The sequence below is a fragment of the Antennarius striatus genome, chromosome 3 (assembly GCF_040054535.1).
Source record: "Antennarius striatus isolate MH-2024 chromosome 3, ASM4005453v1, whole genome shotgun sequence".
Classification (NCBI taxonomy): Eukaryota; Metazoa; Chordata; class Actinopteri; order Lophiiformes; family Antennariidae; genus Antennarius; species Antennarius striatus.
In genome coordinates this window covers 8,798,081-8,820,159 of record NC_090778.1, presented here as the reverse complement: position 1 = coordinate 8,820,159, position 22,079 = coordinate 8,798,081, and the positions used below count along the sequence as shown (strand labels likewise).

The following is a 22,079-nucleotide window of genomic DNA, read 5'->3' as shown; positions in this document are numbered from 1 at the left end:
ATAGTGAATATATTAAATTTCGTTATTTCACATCAAGCTGCTGTAATTTGGTGATATGATGATCCTAGACGGTGGTCCCCAAACTTTTTTGAGCCACAAACTGGTTTAACGTCTGACAAGATTTTCATGGATCGGCCTTTAAGATGTGGCGGATCAACACAACAAAATAAAATGATACGACCAGCATGAAAGTGTTTTTTTTTTCTTTTCTTAAATATAAATATATATCCAATGTGTATTCAACTTTATTAGCATCATTCTGTGCGGCTTGGTAACAATTGACCCACAGACTGGACGTTGCCCGGGGGTTGGGTACCACTGATCTAAGATACTTGAATGAATAATTCCTGGTTTGGTCATTGAAAAGACATATTTGAAGTCAGCATTCATGTTTTATTACCTACTGTTTCACTTGTCTTGGCGTCCAGGATCTTTTTAAGAAGGTGGTACCTTACCACTGCCTGGGGGGGATTTGGTCTCAGCGGGATAAGAAAGGGAAAGAGCACTTGGCTCCCACCATCAGAGCCACTGTGGCCCAATTCAACTCTGTCACCAACTGTGTCATCACCACCTGCCTGAGCAACCCAACACTGAAACCCAATCAGAGATCCAGGCTGCTGGAGAGGTGGATAGATGTGGCTCGGGTGAGTGACCACCATCTGCTTTACTGTTTATTTGTATTAATTTCATTTCAAGTTTCCTAACAGTTGTTCTAAAACATGATAATGTGTGGTTCGTCCTGCCTGTTTCTGACTGAATGATTTGGTCACGTTGAATTCAGGAGTGTCGGATCTTAAAGAATTTCTCCTCATTGCGAGCCATCCTCTCTGCCCTGCAATGCAACGCCCTCCATCGTTTGAAGAGGACCTGGGATGAAGTGTCACGGTAGGCTTAGTGTCTACATGTACAGTCTGTTGTTGTGTATATGTGCAGGTTGTTTGCAGTTTTGGTTTTCATTCATTGGCCTCTGATGTCATTTCTCAGGGAGAGTTTCCGCACCTTCCGTGAACTGTCCGAGATCTTCTCAGATGACAACAACTACTCCCTCAGCCGAGAGCTCTTAGTCAAGGTGGGTCGCAGGTTCTCACAAGCAAACATGGTGTTAGAAAGATCACACCTCTAGCTTGGACATAAGATTCGTTGTAAGCATTAGCATTTAATGAGGTTTCAGTGTGTAAATATTGAGATACTCTAACTCCTTAATATTATCGTTTCCTTGTCTTGCTTCATGACATTTTATTGATCTAGATCAGGGGTGTCAAACTCATTTTCACCGAGGGCCCCATCAGTATCATGGCTGTCCTCAAACGGCCAGATGTAACTTATACAGTAAATGTAACTAAATTTAACCTCGTGTAATGGAAAATAAATGTAACTACTTCTTAATGTTAAATAACTCTGAATTTATTACTTATTCATGTTACAAACATTACAGTTGCACAGAAAAAAGGTTTACTTGTTTCTCTCTTATAACGTAAATCCTTTTAATTAGTCAGGTTATGAAACACACAGAACTCCATCAATCAAGGGTCAAACTATGAATAAAGAAAAATAACATCAAACACAAGTTAGGACGTTAACTTTGTTCAAAATGTTGTTGTCACAGTTAAAATTGGCTGAATTACTGCATTGTAGGAAATGTAGTTTCTGGTCAAAGCATGCTTTTGATCCTGCTGTATTTAAATTTAGACACTCTGGCCTTTTATGCTCTCGCGGGCCACATAAAATGATGTGGCGGTCCACATGAGTTTGATGCATGTGATCTAGATCGAGCTCCATAAAATCTATTTATTTGGTCACACGCTATAAATTATTACTTATTACTAAAGCCTGATTTTAATACTGATTTGTCAAAAAACAAAAACGAAAAAATATATCTCCACAACACATCAGCGATACCTCTAAAAGTGTCTGCCTGTTATTGGCGTTTATCAATCAGAAAAATAAATCATTCTGTGAGTTCTGTAACATTAAGTGCCCTCTTGCTGAGCTGAGGGAAGCAGGATGTGTGGCTTTGTGACCTGTCCCATCTGTGGATTTCCTTGTGTGTAAATTCTAAGAGGAATATTGACAGAAACATCCTGCAGAGACCAGCACCTTGTTAGATTAGACCCTCATGATGTCCTTGGTGGAAGGTGTGCAGCAGATTGTGATTGTTGAGTTAAATGGAGTTTAATGCACAGAGGTGTTGACACCATGGGAGTGTTATAGGTCCTGATGCACATTGAACAAGGACATCTACATTTTTCCTGTATCACTAAATCTAATATCATTTAATAGCGTTATGCAGCCGGCCTCACAAATTGGTTAACATACTGTTTACATATTTTGAAGTGAGTAACTATGTTTTCATCTTTTTGAATAAAAAGTTAATAGTTTAATGTAAAAACTGACTGTTGTCCTTTTGAACACAAGCGTACCCATTGGGAACTATTTTCAGTAGTGGATGAATCCGTTTTGGGTGCCCTTGTGAATAATTGGGCTGCAGGATGCTGTGTGCTGCCTGTTCAAGTGGTTTCTATGCATTAAAACATGTAACTTCACTCCATCGAATTAAAACAGGATCTGGTGAATGTTTGATCATCTATTTATAAACCTGAGTGTTTTGCTAATGTAGCAGTGAGTGAACACCCTGGTCTTCCTCAGAGGGAATCCCTGTTGACGTCAAAGGGAGGGGAACCCTTTGGTATTTGTAGATAACAGCTTTGATCTGAGACTTCTGTAAAAGATCATCCCGGGGCGTTGCCTGTCTCTGCCTCTATCTGCTCAGGCCAGGCTGCATTCATTTGACTCAGTCGGCTGGAATTGCACGAACTGCAGAATGCTACAGACAAGGTGGACTTTCCCCCACTCTTACTTTTTATATAAACCCCTGCTATTTGGTGGCGACAGGTCCGGGGTTTGCTACAGACATTTTGCCTGTAGCAAATATGCTCCACTGTAACTTGTGACTTGCAATGTGAACAAGGCAGTCAGAGACTGCAACATCCCGCGAATCCAAAATGTTACCTAGACCTACTTTCATAGGTCAGGGTCATTTAATAAAAGACCTATGATCCAACATGTAACTGGTGCATTCTATTTGTCATGAGGTTTCAGAGATGTGTACCTAAAAAGGCATAAAAGTGAAATTGTGACCTTGACCTAGTTTTGCAAGGTCAATGTTGTGAGCTAATTTTCATCCCCTTGCCTCCCTGAATATAATGCCTTTTGTTTAATCTTTCTATCTTATCTGGTTCATGAGATATGTGCAAAAATATTTCAGGATTGAACATATCTCAGAACATAGATCAAAGCTGCTTTGATCTATGGTCTGAGAAAACCATAGATCAAATGATGGAGTTGATTGCACAGACGCGGTGACACCATGGGAGTGTTAAAAGTCCTGATGCACTTTTATCAAGGACATCTACATGTTTCCTGTATCGCTAAATCTAATATGTTTTCAGATGCTATTACATGATAGCATCTGAAAACCAATTAAATTGTCTTCCATCTTCTTACATGAAAGCCATAATCATGATATAAAATGATATTTACATCTAATATGTATGGATGTTACAGTTAGAATTAATCAGAATTCACATTAGATGAAATATTTCGACTTAAGTTTGACAAAACGGCCATGAAGAGAGTTTTCCCTTTGGTAACTGTAGCTGCATGTCACTCCTGTTTAAGGGGCACAAACATTAACACAGCATGTTGTGGAAGACTACAGTAATTTGTGTGGTTGTGTCGTTACCTTTATGGATCTAATGTAATATTTTAAACATTAAAGGAGCAGAGCAGGTGATCAACTTTACACATTGCAGTGAGTTTACTTGTCATGAGTCTGAAGCCGTGGTTTAAATGTCAGATTTCGAACAAATTTACACAAAGTTGGCCGTAAGTGTTTTAGACTGTTAACATCAGTTGTTTGTTTTTTTAAACTTCATTAACATTGTGAGAAAGGACATTTTGCCATTTCATACATCTTAAATGATCTAGATGTCGAATAACTTTCAGTAGTGACAAACAGCCACCTGTTGAGTATCAGCGATTGCGACTCATCCACATTTGCTGGCGTTAGTCGTCTGCTGGGTTCACATAAACATACAGTTGATGAAACAGACAGCAGTCATTATGCTACTCAGGGACAGAGGTTTCATGGGAAAACAGGGACACGTTGTTCTCAAACTATGGTGTTGCTATGGAACCATGAATACACACATTACAAAGGATGTTCTTTGATTTCTGCATTCTATTACAGGTACTATTGTTTCACTGTGAAAATATCACTAAATCAAACAGGATTGTTCAGTTGTTCAGTTTTTTATTCTACTTTTTTAAATATATTGTTTTTCAGTGGCCATAATGAAGTGCCATATTATTACTCTCAGCTATAGATGTCTATGTTTACCTGATAATATTGTAAATTTTCACAGATGCATTTAATTTGTAAAAGATTAACACCTGAAAGTGGAATAGTGAGCAGAATTTTTTTTAATTCATCTTGTCTGACAAATAAATTAGTCATTGTTGAAAAGCAATAATAATTTACATCTGTCATGTTTTCTTTTTTGGAACATTATTTTTCTGCAGGAGGGCACCTCAAAGTTTGCCACTCTGGAAATCAACCCCAAACGAGCTCAGAGGAGACACCAGCAGCAGAGAGACCTGGTGAGTTCACAACTTAAGATGACACAGGAAACTGTTTTGCTCTTTATGTCTAACTTATTAGTTTCATGGCACCATTGCTGTTTCACATTACAATAATCGCTCACATACCGTATGTTCCAACAACGCTACCTTGTGGCAAGTTAGAACTCTACAGTCCATCCAAGTGGAGGAGGGTAATACTAATCTGCAAAATGTGTCTTCCCAACCTCAGAGACTCGCAGACAGTTTTTAGTTTCTCGCTGAGCCTCCTCTGATGATCCTTATGTCCTTCTGTCAACAGGGAGTCATGCAGGGGACTATTCCTTACCTGGGGACTTTTCTGACAGACCTGGTGATGATGGACACAGCTATGAAGGATTATACTGAGGTTAGATAAAATGTGTTTTCATTTTTATTTTATTTTTTTTGGCAAGTTTTTCATTTTCATGGTTTCTCATGTGATTTCATCTCCTTATAGGGTGGTCTGATCAACTTTGAGAAGAGAAGAAAGGTAATTTTGTGGAATTTTTTGTTTTTGTCTCTTGTCTGTTGTGATTAAACTTTATGGTGTGTGTTCTGAAAAAGAAAACTATGTATGGATTCTTGGAATAGTAATCCCCTCATTCATCACTTATTATTCACCAAGCCCAGGTTTTGATGTCTGTTTCTGCAGAGACTTTTCCTTCTGCCAGTATTTATGTTCTCCTAGCCGTGATGTTTAGCACCCAGCCAATCACAGCACAGGGTCAAGACTAGACAAACATAACAAATAGTTTACACTGCTGTCTCCATCTGTCTGCTCAGCTCAGTCTGTGGCATGAGCTGCATGTCTGTGTGTCTGTCTGATAACACAGGCAGAGCAACAGAGGAAGGGGTGAACAGGACGAAGCCCGGCAATTCTTCTGCAAAAGTCACAAATTCTTCTTGCAGTATTCCTAAAACCTCTGTCCATGTTTCAGAAAAACCCATTATGTATTTTTTTTTTGTAATTTTCTTAGCATTATACAAAGAAACTTATGAAAACATTACCTTTGTAACTTGAAACACGGTTGTATTTTTTGATTGTATTGTTCTTCTTTTTTGTCAGTACAGAGAATATAAAACTACAATGACACCCCATATACTGTAATGTAAACCCCTGCAAAGGCCCGAAAGTTTCCCATAATGTCATCGCCAGTAACCCTAATTTACTGTATAGGACTGGATATCCTCTATGAGAACATTTAAATCAGGGAGATTCAGAAGTTTATTTGGATCTGCACTGAATTGCACATACACGCACGCACACACCCACCCACACACACCCACCCCCCACCCCCCCCCCACACACACACACACACACACATCTGAACACATGTTATTTTTCATGAAGTTTCTTGATTCCTTGAAAAGAAAAGCAGCACTTCTCTCAATATTGAAGAAGGTGGGGAAAATATAACCACTGCCTCTGTCTTTATTCACGCTCCAGCCTGCTTGATTAGTGCCATATTTGATGTTGCGTTGACAAACAAATCCTACATAGTTTAACTTCAGACAAAATCCAAACCTTTTCTTTGCTTGCTTCTCTCTCGCTGCAGGAGTTCGAGGTGATCGCACAGATCAAGCTCCTCCAGCTGGCCTCCAACAACTACAGTTTCACTCAGGACAACCACTTCAGAGAGTGGTTTGCAGGTGTGGAGAAACTCAGCGAGGCAGAGAGGTCAGTCATCCACCCAGTCTTTTTTTGAACGAATTTTGCCCAACAATTATTTTTATCTTCTACTTAAATTACAAAATCAAAGTACAAAATAGGTGAACCACTGGTGGACTTGACTCCACTGTCAAAATCAAGTTTTAGTTTTCCGTTCAACCGATTCTATCCATTAGCAAACCTGTTCTATGTTTCTTCTCTGTGAATCTTTTTTTTAAAATTACGCATGAGTAGGATGCCTTGTCCTTTCCTCTTTTCAGTTTCAATCATCTTGAGTGCTGATCGTAGCTATAGATAAATACTTTACTTCAAGTGCTCATAAGCTTGCTGTTACACAAAAACAACAGAGCACTTAAAAACGCAGGTGCTGGCTTTCACTGAAAACGTCTAAAAGAAAAAACAACGTCAAACCAGTTTATTAACATAGTAGGTATATGAAGAAAAGAACATTCTGTCTGACGTGTTATCTGTTCCTCCCAAGTGAATAACTAAGAGCATTTGTCTCCCCAGTGAAGCTGGACATGTATAACATTGTGTAACCATGGATGTAACATTACATCCAACTTGACTTCCTGTTCCTGCAGCTATAATCTGTCCTGTGAAATTGAACCTCTGTCTGAGTCTGCAAGCAACACCCTGAGAGCCAAGAAGAATGGTGGAATCATGAAGCGGTGGAGCGAGTATGTGACAGTAGTGACGTGCTGTTGAGAGACAAACTTTTAATCATGCTTCAGTTGTGTGATGCAACGTTTGTAAGATTTGTGTTTTGCTCTGTGTCTAGCCGGCAGCTGACGGAGGCTGGCTGCAGCAGTGCCCCCGGCTCTCATTCCAAATCCTTCGATCACTCGCATTACAGACCATATCAGGGAGGCGGGGGGGACAGTGGTGATGCCCTGAGTGTCACCTCAGTCAGCTCCAGCGGGTCGGACCTGGAGGACGTGAACCCTAGCTTCCTGTCTGACTCTCCAGAAGGACACGAGAGAAAAGTGAGTCAAAAAGATGGAATGTTAACCTTAACCAGTAATGGCGATAACGTGGATTCTTATTAAATCACTCTTGAACCAATCACGTCTGAAAACATTTTCTGACCTCTTCACTCTGTCTTGCCTCCCAGACATCGACTCCTTCAGTAAAACTCACTGTTTCTGCTTTGGGGAGAGAAGCTCCAGCAGCAGATTCAACGTCAACGGTAACTAGTTTGATTTTTATTTGTAGTTTATCCTATATATATATATATATATATATATATATATATATATATATATATATATATATATATATATATAGCTTCTAAGCACGTGGATATGTCTCAACGGTTTTTTTAATAAAACAATTTATCAAAATACGTAAGATTATTTGGTTCCATCTTTTTCATCATGCTGTTTCATTCTGTTTTATGACATTTTAAATTCAAATTCTTTGACTTTTGGACATGACCTGGAACGGTGGATCCTACATTTCCAATAAAAAAACTCAGTCACTCATTTTTTCATTAAGTTGTAGAGACTTTTCTTATTAAAAAGCTGCATTCCAAGTGCCCAATGTTGATGGATTACTGCTCTAACAGATTAACTAATGATGATCCTAACGATGGTGTTTTTTCCTCACTTTCTCTGCTTTCCTGTCCGGTGTTCTTTAATCCTCATGTCCTTTGCTCTTCTCCAAACACGTCCAGTTCTGGGAGTGCACCTCTCTGTCGTCTCTGGATACCTCTGGGACGGGCTCCAGCTCTGGTTCCGCCTCAGGCTCCAGCAGCGCCTCCTCGTCCTCCGTCTCCTGCTCCACCCCGCTGTCAGCCTCTCGTTCACACAAACGCTCAGTGTCGGCTGTGTCGAACTACTCGACTCTGTCACTGCCATTGTACAACCAGCAGGTCGATGACTGCTGCATCATCAGAGTCAGCCTCGACGTGGAGAATGGCAACATGTATAAGAGCATCCTGGTGAGTCCAGATGTTTTGGGAGGAGACAAAAATATCACAGACTCTGTTCTCAGCATTCACAATCTGCCCTATTGTGTTAGCATAAATTTATGCTAATCTAGTAGTGGTAAGGTAGCAGCATTGTTTCCTTACCAAGGAAACTTCAGATGTCATTTTCTGATCATACAGTTAATTGTTAAATTGATTAAGGAAGATATATGTACAACTATGATACATAATATTTTTTGATTTTAGGAAAGCAATACAAACATACTGCCATAAGAAACATTTCAGCACCATGACAAATTGAAGAAGCGTTTTGCGTCGATGACACATAGTTTGGCGAAGACCTTTATGTTTGTCCTGTGATTCAGGTCACGAGTCAAGACAAGACTCCAGCGGTCATCAGGAAAGCCATGATCAAACACAACCTGGAGCGGGAGAAGGCGGAGGACTATGAGCTAATGCAGAAAATCTCTGAGGACAAAGGTAAAAACCAAAAAACACCGAGACATCATACCAGCTTAGCTACAATTTACTTTTTTCTTCCATTTTTTTCTATCTGTTGTCATACGAATCATATTTTAACCAAGGTTTACAAAGGACATTACAAAGGACTGTAATAATCATTTCTAGGTTGTTTTTTTTGAGCTGTGGCTCCATCACATTTCCATTTTTTTGTTGTCAGTATTCCTTGTATACTGTGTCCTGGCTTGTTTAAATGTGTTTATCATGTGTTACTTTTCATTTCTGCCTCATTTTGCAGAGCTGAGGATCCCAGACAACGCCAACGTTTTCTATGCCATGAACTCCACTGCCAACTATGACTTTGTGTTGAAGAAACGTGGCTTGGCCCGACCGGTGCGGGCCAAGAATGTGGCCAGTTCAACGCTGCCTCGTATGAAACAGAAGGGATTGAAAATTGCTAAAGGAATTTTCTAAAGGAGAGATGTAACACCTCCTGCCTCCTGTCCAACAACCTAAAATCCTTTCTGGCCTCCACTTGTCAGAAGAAACAGTTGGAGGCAAACTAACATGAAGTATCTGATTTTTCTTTTTGTTTGGAACATGGAGATTCAAGAGGAGATGAGATAAATGACCAAGCAATCTTTCTGTGGAGTAGCAGAAAGCAAAGCAGCACCTTAGCACTTCTAAACAGCTGTTGTGTCATTTGGGACCCTCTGACCCAGAGAGAGACTCTTACCGTGACACTGATGACAAAAGGGCACTTTGTGGGAAATCAAACAACTGTGTTGGTGTCATGCGTAACTGTTCGGTCCCTGGACTGGTCAGACACTTAACCAGCATCCACTCAGTCTGAGATTTCACATGTTTGCAAAACTTGTGGAAAAACATTTTTTTTCTTTAATTTCAATCAATTTTTGTTTACATCTACTCTCATTCGCTCTTAAAGATTTCATCCAATCCTCTCTGTCATGAGAGGATTTTTGCACCTTCGCTAAAACAGCTTTTTAAAATCCCCTCGAGCCTTCGTCCATGTACCTTGCTCCTTACTCTCCTCATGCACGCCCTGTACTGGTGTGGAGGCTACATGAACAAACAATAAGAAGCCCCAGCAGGTAAAACCATAGTGTAACATCTGGGCATTCGAATGTGTCTCCATTTTTTTCAGGGAACTTCTGTTGTGAGTGCACCGCCGCCTTTACTGTCTCACCCGTGGGTTCTTGATGTGGACAGTATTGCTGGACTGCAGCACTGAGCGTTTCTCTGTCCGATTCATCTCCGTAGTGTCCCGCCACCACCAGCTAGGCTGACGTGGGGAGAACCTGAGTTCCGTTGATCTGATTGCTGCCGAGTTACGAACAAAAAGGGTCAAGGAGACTGAAATGGAGACGTGGTGAAGAAATCCAGTGGACCCAGCCATGAACCACATGCCAATGTTTTCTTTTTTTAAATGAATGAATTGGAACCACTACACCGTGAAGGATGTGGCTGTCCTTTGAGGGGACAGAAAACTGGGACAAGAGTAGGAGAGCTGAAAGAAGCTGAGTGTATATTATCAATTAACACCAACAGTGCAGTATATTCTTTTGAAATGGACCATGAGATTTTGTTAATAGATTCTGTGTCAACGTGTTTAATTTTTTCTTTGTACATTTGTGTTTGCACCTCTGACTTGGTGCTGCTACTTCTCATGAGAGGTTGTACTCACTGCACCTTCTACTTCCTTCACCTGCCATGTTAGAAGGAAACGGAAACTCTTCTTTTCCTCGACGTTCGTACTCCAGGTTGAAACCTGTTTATAAAACTTCCAATGCCACTTTTTCTTGAGTTCACATTTTGACCATCTGTGCTACTTAAGGCTGACTCTAATTGAAGGCTGGGTTACTGCATAACTGCCCATTCAGTTACTGTATCTGTATTCAGATTCATTATCTTACATTAGGAATGGATGTATCACTGTCTTCTGTACCCAAAATACTGTAGTAGAGAAACAGTTGTGTGGATTCACTTGCATTTATAAAAAAAGAAAAGAAATAGAATGTCTTGCTTTTCCTTATTTCTTTCTAAAAGGTTACTAGTTCCATAGAATGATATTTCAAATTTCACATTACAGTAAATTGCTATTTTGGTTCCACCCTTACATTTGGATGAAATGAAGAGACTGTAGTGCCTTCTAACATGGCAGATCATCTTTCATATCATTAGTAACCCCTTTCTGAATGTGGCATGGAAGGCTTGTGTATTGTAGACACATCCAATACGTCCTGCTGATTTATCCTGCAGGATGCTCACTTGTGGTGTCAGTTGTGATTTTACGTGCTGTTGATGACAGCTGAGTCTTTCCTCTCTGGATTCTCTTACAGGAAGTGTGGAAGAGATTGATTCTTTATTATTTTCTGGCCTGGAAAAATGGTCAAATGCAAGCAAGGTCCTAAAATCAGCCTGTTTGGGATAAGGTTTTGAATCAAGCCGTGTGGAAGAGCCCAGATGAATAACAGTGATCCTGTCGAGACGCACATGTATGAACTGTCATCTCATCTTCAAAGGAAAAATTCAACCTAAATCACCATATCATTGTTCTATAAAAACATTTTTGGTGATGTACTTTCCATTATTTGGGTCCATATTTCTTTTATCCCAATAGATACAAAGTGATGTCACATTGTTGAGATGTTTCTAATTTTGGAAGGGCTTTTATTTTGAAGGGCATAGTCTCTCTGTTCGTGCACAAACGTCGTGTTAAATATCTTGTCATCTTCACTGATGAGCCCATGATCCCCTCCGTTTCTCCACCCATCAAGTTTTCCCTTCTCGAAAGGCACGTATACAGTTAAGTCATGCCAGCCTCCTACGATTCAACCAATGTATCTGATTTCCCTCTTGCTAGAGTGCAAATTTGAATAAATCTAATAAGAAACAGGACAGAGCCACCGATGTTAGAAACTCTGATAATGTCCAGACCAGCTGGCACACAAAGTGGGATGATATGGGACCAACTAATGAAGTTTGTGATGATGAGTTCCCCCGCCTAGAAAGGTTCTGAAGGTATGAAGCCGGTCAGATGGACAGGCCATTTCCTTCAGCTTGTTTAAGAGCAGACAGATGCATTATTTAACGCATTTCTCTAAATGTAGCTTTTCTTTTCTGACTTGGAAACACTCAGAAAAATGCCAAACGTACAATGCGGAGTGTCCTTGTCACTAAAACTCTGTACTAAGCACTTCAAAATGTGGAGGATTCTCATGCTGTCATGCAGAGGTCAGGAAGTTTAGTGATGGGACTGAGAGAATAGTCAATGTGATCAACAGTCTAACTTTCACAGGCCTCTCAGTCTTGTTAAAGCATTTGAGTAAATTTAGGATTTTACTGACAAAGGGAAAGTCGCGTCACCAAAAAAACTCTTTACAACTAAATACTGTACCTAAGGTTGGATTTTTCCTCAATATTTTATATCACTGCAAAAAAACACCAGATTTGCTTGGATTGCACTATGACCACAACCATGTGTTGCCTTTTTTTTTAATTATTATTTTTGCCAGCATGAAGTTCATAATTCCCTTGATGACTTAAAGAATTATAAATTCCCCCACCTTCCCACCCATTTAAAAAAAAAACTGCAAAAGCAATATGGTGACAAGTGGCAGGAGGTATTTTGTCCAGCCGTTGTAGATTTTGTCTGTGGGACTTCGGTGTGAAATCCTTTGCTGTTGAACACTGTGACTTTTCACCCTTTCACTCCGACCTCTGATCGGCACGTCATGTCGAGCACTGTGAACAAACAAAGTAATGTCCCACTTGGCTTGACCCTACATGTGCCAAATAGACATGGAAATAGAGAAAAGGTTGATTTTAACAGTCCTCTGCCTTTCACAGTGGAAAAAAAAAGTTGCTTTGTATGTTTACTGTTGTCACATTTTCTGGAAAACAAAAAAAGGGTTAGAATACAATGATGTCTGGACCCAATTCCCTGTGGAGATTTAGACCAAGTCATCCAAGAAACTTGAAGCAAAGTTGCTTGTAGGAGCTGCAGGTGAAACTATAGAAATCACACTTTCATTAATTTTCCCTTCTATTGCTTATGTGTCAATGTGACTTCATTAAGGATCTAATAGCTGCCAAGTTTACACATTTAAAAAACTGGACAGTGACTTGACATCAAAACAAACAGCTTTTACTGCAAAAACATTTTATATTCCAACCAAACTCTACATCTGATATTCCACTGAGAAAATAAAGTAGTAAACTTTTGTTTGAAACCAAAATGTGTTTCTTACTTTCATAATAAATTGAGTATTATCGTGCGATGAGGTTTTGATCCTGCACGCAGCTCATCAAAAATGATGAACTTTCTCAAGACTACAAAGTGATTTAATACTGTAAATTTGTCTTTCATCTGATGCTCAGAACTTTTGACATATTTTGGGTTCTTTTTGTCCAAAACTAACAAACAAAAACCTTTTAAGTGGCTCATAAAGTAAAAGTAAAACATACATGACTCATTTATTTCGTAAAACTGTTTATCAGATTTACAGACATACCATAAAGACAGCATCAGTTCCTCTGTAGTGTTTGGTTGAAAAAAAAACTTCCCAAATTAAAAAGTGATGTTTGTTCTCTGTTCCAGAGATTACCAAGTTGAACACGATAAAGACTAAGTTTCTGCAGCAGCTCCCTCTTTTCTTTCAGTATGTCTGTGCTCTATGAAAACCTCAACATTGTGTATATGAGTGAAACTCAAACTGAATATCTCGACCCAGGCATCATTTTATGTGCTGATGAGGTTTATTTTGGACTGGTCTGTGTATCGTAGCTGGTGTTGAAAATGATGTAATGTTTGTGAATATGTGCGAGTTTGAACAAAAAGGCTGCGTTTACAACAAAAAAAAAACTGGAAACCAGCTGGCGTGATGTTCTGTGTGTTTTTTGTTTTTTTTAAACTTTTTGTTTCACGTTTTGTTTTGTTCCCCTGATCTGTGCTCGGGTGCCATTTTTCCATTTCAACAAACGGATTTCAAAACTTTCTAACTACACTCTCTTTGTTTTACAGTAATTTCCCTACCTGTCCTAAAACATGAAACCATGCAGAACACAAACTGATTATGTCATTGTTTATTTATTGATTTGTATATATAGATTTTGTTTTTGCAATGTACATTCTTTCCTTTCTTGGTTATAGATTAATATATTCATGTATATATGAATAAACATTAAGTTTATAAAATTAAAATGTCTGTTCTTTTTACTGTGGTCACTTTTGTCTGAAGATTAGGGAATTGAAATGGGAATCCTGCACACTTCAGTGGAATTACAGCAATCGACATGAAATATTACTGGATTTCATAGGCTGTGAAATACTATACAATATTTTACTTGACTGACGGAAATATTGATTTATGCTTTTTAGTAATGTGGATGTAATTTCTACTGGATTGGATTCTACAAAAAAGTCTGCCACTGAATTTTCCTGTACTATAATTTAGATTTTGCTTCTTGAAAAGAAATTTGTGTTGATGCTCCAGATGTTAGATCCGGTATTGTAAACTATTCTATTCATATACAGTCTGTGTGTGTGTATTTCTACGTACTGTACATATACAATGTATATATGCACATACGCAACGTATATATGCATGTACAGTATATGTATCTTCTTTTCCTTTCGGCTTTTCCCTTCAGGGGTCGCCACAGCAAATCAATTGCCTCCATCTAACCCTGTCTTCTGCATCCTCTTCTCTCACACCAACTACCTTCATGTCCTCTTTCACTACATCCAATAACCTCCTCTTTGGTCTTCCTCTAGGCCTCCTGCCTGGTAGTTCAAAACTCAGCATCCTTCTACCAATATATTCACTATCTCTCCTCTGGACATGTCCAAACCATCTCAGTCTGGCCTCTCTGACTTTATCAGACATCAATTGATAGGCTGCCCTGTGTCAATCATGCGATCTACCGCAACTACCGTTGAGATCCACACGCACTGCGGTCAATCACGTTCGACGTACTGATCAACCCTGCTCTAGGGGGACTTCCATATCCAAACCATCTCAGTCTGGCCTCTCTGACTTTATCTCCAAAACCTCTAACATGTGCTGTCCCTCTGATGTACTCATTCCTGATCCTATCCTTCCTGGTCACTCCAAAAGAGAACCTCAGCATCTTCATCTCTGCTACCTCCTGCTCTGTCTCCTGTCTTTTCTTCAGTGACACTGTCTCTAGACCAAACAACATCACTGGTCTCACCACAGTTTTGTACACCTTTCATTTTAGCTGAAACTCTTCTATCACACATCACACCTAACACTTTCCTCCACCCGTTCCATCCTGCCTGTACACGCTTCTTCACCTCTTTTCCACACTCTCCATTGCTCTGGACTGTTGAGCCTAAGTACTTAAAATCCTCCACCTTCTTGATCTCTTCTCCCTCTAACCTCACTCTTCCACTTGGGTCCCTCTCATTCACACACATCTACTCTGTCTTACTGCAGATAACCTATATATATATATATATATATATATATATATAATGGAAATAGCCATTTAAAAATAGTAAGAACTACGTGAAATAACTGAAAACATGTTACAAAGAAATCAGCTTTTATTGAGTATTTACTTTCATGTTTGTTAAGCTGCAAACATTTCAACATGGTGACAATTGTCAAATATTGAAATGTTTGCAGCCTAAAAAACATGAAAGTAAATACTCAATAAGAGCTGATTTCTTTGTAAAATGTTTTTAGTTATTTCACGTAGTTCTTACTATTTTTAAATGGCTATTTCCATTACATACATATATATATATATATATATGTAGGTATGTATGTACATGTATATATATGTATATATATGTATATATGTATATATATGTATGTATGTAAATATATATATATATATATGTGTGTATATATGTATATATATGTGTATATATATATATATATGTATATATATATATATATATATATATGTATATATGTGTTAGTAAAAAATGATCCAATTTTATAAAATCCGAATAAGCGCATTCATAGTTATAAGATGTGCATCAAATAAAATGTTCTGATGAATAGTTTTTGTTGGAGGAATACAAGTTTCAAAGGTGTAGACTTCTACTTCCTACGATAAATCGTTCAATTGACTGACAAGTAAATTAACCCTAGTTTATTTTTGTTGGACAAGCGTTTAACGTAGTGTTACGTCATCTCCCTGCGACTGTACGTGCTCGCGCCTGCGCAGCTGCACATAGCTTTGTTTTTACGTTTCATTATGGCGCTTAGCAAGACGTTTGGACAAAAACCGGTCAAATTTCAGCTTGAGGAGGATGGGGACTTTTACATGATTGGATCAGAGGTAAGGCTTTCACTTGTCTTCCAAAGTTTGACTTTAACGATTTACTTATGTAACGAATGTATCCTCTAACCTTGTAGCCTGTCGGCTAGCAAACTCTCTGGGTAGCTTACAATGCTAGCAAACAGGGAGGGCAACGCTCAGAGATTCATTCAGCTAACGCGTTTATTGTTATTGTGCCCGAGAGCAACCGTGAGGATGAAACACACGTAATATATGTGTGTCTCCATATATTTGTGTATATATGTGTGTGTGTGTGTGTGTGTGTGTGTGTGTGTGTGTGTGTGTGTGTGTGTGTGTGTGTTTTATAATGCACCGTGAATTATCAGTGATAGTTAATAAGCCTTTCCTCTCATGGGCTCTAGCTGAAATGATTTACAGTGACATGGTGCTGGAGACGTGGTTTGAATCCTGTTATTTCATTTTCATTATATCTTTATGAAATAGTGTTATTAAATCTTTATAAAATAGTGCAATACAGTACTCAGTATTTTTCGCATTATTTTTGCTTTTTTTGTTTCTGATTACTTAGAAAATACGCTATTTACCAGCGAACAATTAATTTTATTTTCTCTCTGTAGTACTGTGTAAGCGAGCTCTCAGCACTGGTCATGAGTCAATAGTAACAGCTAGTTGTAAATAAACTAAAGTCATTAACATCCAATAAACTGTAGTAAACAGTATACTGTAATCTGATAAGTACATTATACTTGGTTTGGTCCTTTTCCCCAGTCCCTCTGAATTTTGCCTTGAAGATTTTTTACTTCTACTGAAAAAATTTGTAGTTTCCTGACATCTGTTGTCAGCCTCATCAATTAGGAACTGAAAATGACTGCAGTTATTGATTAATTATGACAGTAATCGTTATTTCACTGAAGTAATCTCCTCTAATGATTCTTAATTCCTTCTGTTTCTATGTATATTTTATGTGTGTTCAGGTGGGAAACTACCTCCGTATGTTTAGGGGCTCCCTGTATAAAAGATACCCATCATTATGGAGAAAACTGGCATCAGTCGAAGAACGAAAAAAAATAGTGGAATCATCACACGGTCAGTATAAGCTGTCTAAATACATCTGCTGTTGGATGGAGTTGTGCAAATCTTTGAGTTCTTAGTTTTGTTTATAACCCTTTCTTCTAATGAGGAGGACTTACGAAAATAAAAATAGTTGTTCATTGTTTTCTCAGTATACAAAATATAGATGCATATTTGTCCTTTGATCAAAAGTAAATTAAATGTTCACTTCTTAATGCAATGCTTCTTTGTGAATCACAAGTGAGTTCAGTCCTCTGTTCCTGGTGTGGGTTCCTTTATCTCTGTTGATTTGATTTTATCATGTTGTTCAGATCATGGCTATACTCAGCTGGCCACCAGTGTTACCCTATTGAAGGCTTCAGAGGTGGAAGAGATCCTTGAAGGCAATGATGAGAAGTACAAAGCTGTCTCCATAAGCACTGAGCCTCCTGCCTACCTCAGGTACCTCCTCTATAATCACGTTTGAATCATTTTTCAAACAGGAGAAAAAGCATTCAGGACAGAATCTGTAAAGTGTGTTGAATGTTAATTAATAATGTTGATTTGTATTTTAAAAAAAGGTTCCTTGGGTTGCACATTTGTTTTGAAGATGTTCTTTTCTAATGTTGTTTGGTCTAGAGACAGTGTCACTGAGGAAAAGACAGGAGACAGAGCTGGAGGTAGCAGAGATGAAGATGCTGAGGTTCTCTTTGGGAGTGACCAGGAAGGATAGGATCAGGAATGAGTACATGAGAGGGACAGCACATGTTAGAGGTTTTGGAGATAAAGTCAGAGAGGCCAGACTGAGATTGTTTGGACATTTCCAGAGGAGAGATAGTGAATATATTGGTAGAAGGATGCAGAGTTTTGAACTGCCAGGCAGGAGGCCTAGAGGAAGACCAAAGAGGAGGTTTATGGATGTAATGAGGGAAGACATGAAGGTCATTGATGTGAGAGAAGAGGATGCAGAAGACAGGGTTAGATGGAAACAACTGATTCGCTGTGGCGACCCTTGAAGGGAAAAGCCGAAAGGAAAAGAATAAGACTGTATAAGTTGATAGTGGGCATCAGTTTCTGTAATTTTCTTGTGGTTTATGTTTCAGAAATGTATATCTGCCCAGTGGAATTAAAAAGCAGTGAAACAGAATCTCAAAGGCTTTTTTGTATTACAGTATTATTTTTTCTTTTAGCAAAAAATTCAGTTTGTAATGCCATGCTTTGCTCCTCAAACCAAAAAATTAACATGCATGTCCTACAGTTTGCCAGGAATACTGACATCTGTGTTGAGATTAAAAAATGTTCCCCATGTCTTCAGTAAAACCACTGTAGTTTCAGATTGATCAAAAGTGTTGTTTTTATGTGATTTCTACAAATCTGTGTGTTTCGTTATGTTACCAGAGAGCAGAAAGCAAAGAGGAACAGTCAGTGGGTTCCCACCCTGCCCAACAGCTCTCACCATCTGGACGCAGTGCCGTGTTCCACTACCATTAACCGCAGCCGACTGGGCCGTGACAAGAAGAGAACGTTCCCTCTTTGGTAAGGAGTAGGAATTTGCACGTGGATGGTGTCTGAATTACACTTTGTTTCCTTGCTCACAGCACTGACTTATGAGTTTGTTTCACATAACTGTACTTCATGTTGAAGTATTGAATGTAAACTTGCTTTATTCCCTTATCCTAAGGAAATCCATGATATAAAGAGTTAAATGACTTAAGCTATATGTGAATTGAGGAAAATGTGTCATGATTGGGTGACAAAGATAGGACACACAACAAATCATTTTCATTGGCTGAAAAACTACATTAATAAATTACAAGCCATGATAAACTTCATTGTTTTGTTGAAGTAGATGAATCATTTGTTGTTTTCCTGTAAGTTTTTGATATTCAGGTAGAGTTCCTTGAAGTGTGTTGTTCTTCTCACTGATTAAATTATTAGGAGCAAAGTCTTACTGTAAATTAATCTGAATTCAAAGCAATCACGTGAATCACGAGATAGATATTGAAACTATACATATTTTAATATGATTACGTGTTTTTATTCTTATTTATTGAACAGTAACATGCCGTTATACGCTTTTAACGGTTTCTAGTGATTTTAAGAGTTCAATATGTGTGGTGGATGGACATTAAGTCAAGTGAAATGACGTAAATTTTATTATTATTTTTCCATGTATTTTTTTTTTTAAACGATGTATAATTGAGAATGAACTTGATACGACCTGTACCTGTGTTTAATTTTATCATGTGTTGTTTTTATGTCCTATTATTGTTTCTGGTGAATCTTAGCGAATAGTACCTTTGTATTTATAGTAGTAATAGCATTTAAATGACCTCAAATGGCAATTATAGATGGAAATTTAAAAACTAACAACTTACAAACAATTCAACTTACAAACAAACTCTCAGAATCAATTGTGTTCATATATTGAGAACTACCTGTACTGTATTTTATGTTGAGTCTTCACATGTTCATGCACATAGCGTGAGTTCAGCGTATACTTTAGCTGTTGTAAGTTTTGCCCTGTGTTTCTGTATAGCTTTGATGACCATGATCCAGCAGTGATTCATGAAAACGCCACACAGTCAGAAGTTTTGGTTCCGATCCGTCTGGACATGGAGATTGAAGGACAGAAGCTCAGAGATGCTTTTACCTGGAATATGAATGGTAATTATCTGAATTCTGTGAACATGATGTCCACATGAAGATTTTAGTCCTTGAAGACAGAATGCGATACATCAGGAGCAAGTACTGAACAGTACAAGTACTGTACTGCAAGTACTGAAAAAAAGTCTTCTGTTGAAAATTTTAGAGAAGTTGATGACCCCTGAGATGTTCGCTGAGATCCTTTGTGACGACCTCGACCTCAGCCCGTTGGCCTTTGTCCCTGCCATCGCATCGGCAATTCGACAGCAAATTGACTCGTATCCGACTGACAGCATCCTAGAGGACCAGGCAGACCAGAGGGTCATCATCAAGGTAACACTTCCCACTATCTTTTCATCAGTTTAATTCAACATGTATAAAATCATTAATCTGTCGTCATTTCTCACTGTGTTCCAGTTGAACATCCATGTCGGTAACATCTCTCTGGTGGACCAGTTTGAGTGGGACATGTCTGAGAGGGAGAATTCTCCTGAGAAGTTTGCTCTCAAGCTTTGCTCTGAGCTCGGCCTGGGCGGAGAGTTTGTGACTACCATTGCTTACAGTATCCGTGGTCAGCTGAGCTGGCACCAGAGGACGTACGCTTTCAGGTATCGTCCACCAAAATATGACTGAAAGTCTTTTTTCTCACATTGTGTATCCCATCTGCCTTTCTGTATTAATGGCTTATAGTATCAGATTCGGTCTTCACTTGTATGCTAGGTTGGACAGTAAGGAGGGAGAGACTGATCTATACAGGTTGGCAAGACAGAGAGACAGAGATGGGAAGGACATGCAGCAGGTTAGGGTGATTAAGGATAGGGAAGATGTGATGGGAAGATGGAAAGAGTACTTTAAAGAGTTAATGAACGAGGAAAATGAGAGAACAAAGACTAGAAGAGGTGGCTATTGTGTACCAGGAAGCAGCAAAGATTAGTCAGGATGGCGTCACGCCTGGAGTTTGCCCCGCTTTACGCCCTAAGACAGCTGGGATAGGCTCCAGCTCTCCGCAACCCGCTACGGCGGATAAAGCGGTTCAGAAGATGAATGAATGAGTTTGTGTATACAGTATGTTTATTGCATGATGGAAATGTTGTCATATTCTAGCCTGTAGATTCAATAGATGCAGCTGGCACGGAGGACTTCACTGAAATAAACAAGATGTTTATGGTCTTGTTTTGAATGTTTTGCAGTGAGAACCCTCTCCCCACGGTGGAGATAGCGATTAGGAACACAGGCGATGCTGACCAGTGGTGCCCCCTGCTGGAGACCTTGACCGATGCCGAGATGGAGAAGAAGATCAGAGATCAGGACAGAAACACAAGGTAAGTGTTTGTTTGGCAGAGATATGTAATCAGTCATCAATTCACTTTGTTGATTATATTTTCATGTCCAGGTCTGCCTTTAAAATAAGATCGCATTAAGAGTTTCTGTCTGGTCAATAGCTTAGTGATCACCACATCCTACAGCGCTAGAGCATGTTTTGATCTCCAGCAGGAGATCAATCAGTGAAGTGGACAGTAGGGTACAGTGACTATTATTATAGAGTATCCCAGTGCATAATAGATGCATTTAGTTCTCAATCACTTGATCATTTGTTCTGTAAAATCTCACTCCTTCATTAAATAAACATTATTGTTGGCTGCACCACCAATAATTACTGCGTATTTGGTTTCTTCTTCATCTCAAGAACAAACTGCAGAGAATAATTTTGTTGTTACTGTTTGTTGAAGGTTTGACCTTGTTCCTTGTTTTCTCCGCAGGCGAATGAGGCGACTGGCGAACACAGCGCCTGCCTGGTAGATGAATTGGCATCGGCGCCCCCTACAGGAACCGTATTCATCTGTTTAGGAAGATTAGTTTACAACATTAGTAACAAAGATATTCTGCCATCAGGCAGTGGATATCTTTTCTGCTTCAACAGGTTGTGAGTCCACCATTCATTGTCATTTTTTTATTATTAATGTTTATATTATTCTGTCTGACAACCCCCCCCCCACACACCGGTAGACAAGAAACGGTCCGTCCTTCACGTTCTTGTCATGATCCTCAGCGTGGAGGTGCTGCTCTCTCACTTTGACCACTGACTTTCTTTATTTGACCAAAGAGAGAGAAGAACCACACAACCAGGCTCAGCTAATATATTATGTTGTATTTGTTGTCTTTTTGTACATTTTAATAATTCTTACATAATAAAAGGGTAAAGATCTTGATTTTCTGTCTGGTATTCTGATATTTGTTTGTTTTTGTACCTTTTCATTATTGAATGACATTTTTCTATAGTTTGAATCAGACTTATTTGAGTAAAATATAAAACATTAATGCAGCAGTAATTTTTGATCCACACTGTCAGCTACTCTTAGTTTCCAT

At 38.9% G+C, this 22,079-nt stretch overlaps 2 protein-coding genes across 5 annotated transcripts in view; both read left to right on the top strand.

The window, feature by feature from the left end:
• LOC137592404 (ral guanine nucleotide dissociation stimulator-like) overlaps positions 1-13,926 on the top strand; it is a 52,913-nt gene extending 38,987 nt beyond the window's left edge. For 3 of the 4 annotated variants that reach the window (XM_068310558.1, XM_068310557.1, XM_068310555.1), the window contains exons 6-18: positions 429-644; positions 782-885; positions 985-1,069; positions 4,582-4,659; positions 4,940-5,026; positions 5,117-5,149; positions 6,216-6,337; positions 6,913-7,008; positions 7,110-7,314; positions 7,443-7,517; positions 8,004-8,270; positions 8,624-8,738; positions 9,016-13,926. In XM_068310558.1, the coding sequence (XP_068166659.1) occupies positions 429-644; positions 782-885; positions 985-1,069; positions 4,582-4,659; positions 4,940-5,026; positions 5,117-5,149; positions 6,216-6,337; positions 6,913-7,008; positions 7,110-7,314; positions 7,443-7,517; positions 8,004-8,270; positions 8,624-8,738; positions 9,016-9,191 (1,659 nt within the window). In that variant the 3' untranslated portion in view covers positions 9,192-13,926. The remainder of the gene's footprint in view (positions 1-428; positions 645-781; positions 886-984; positions 1,070-4,581; positions 4,660-4,939; positions 5,027-5,116; positions 5,150-6,215; positions 6,338-6,912; positions 7,009-7,109; positions 7,315-7,442; positions 7,518-8,003; positions 8,271-8,623; positions 8,739-9,015) is intronic. The other variant, XR_011035016.1, reaches the window with a different exon arrangement.
• Positions 13,927-15,941: 2,015 nt separating this feature from the next.
• smarcb1a (SWI/SNF related, matrix associated, actin dependent regulator of chromatin, subfamily b, member 1a) lies at positions 15,942-21,919 on the top strand. The gene is made up of 9 exons (XM_068310872.1): positions 15,942-16,055; positions 16,991-17,102; positions 17,399-17,528; positions 18,465-18,602; positions 19,606-19,733; positions 19,879-20,045; positions 20,130-20,320; positions 20,903-21,034; positions 21,473-21,919. Exons 1-9 carry the CDS (start codon positions 15,972-15,974, stop codon positions 21,510-21,512), a joined length of 1,122 nt encoding a protein of 373 aa, XP_068166973.1. The 5' UTR covers positions 15,942-15,971; the 3' UTR covers positions 21,513-21,919.
• The last annotated feature ends 160 nt before the right edge of the window (positions 21,920-22,079 follow it).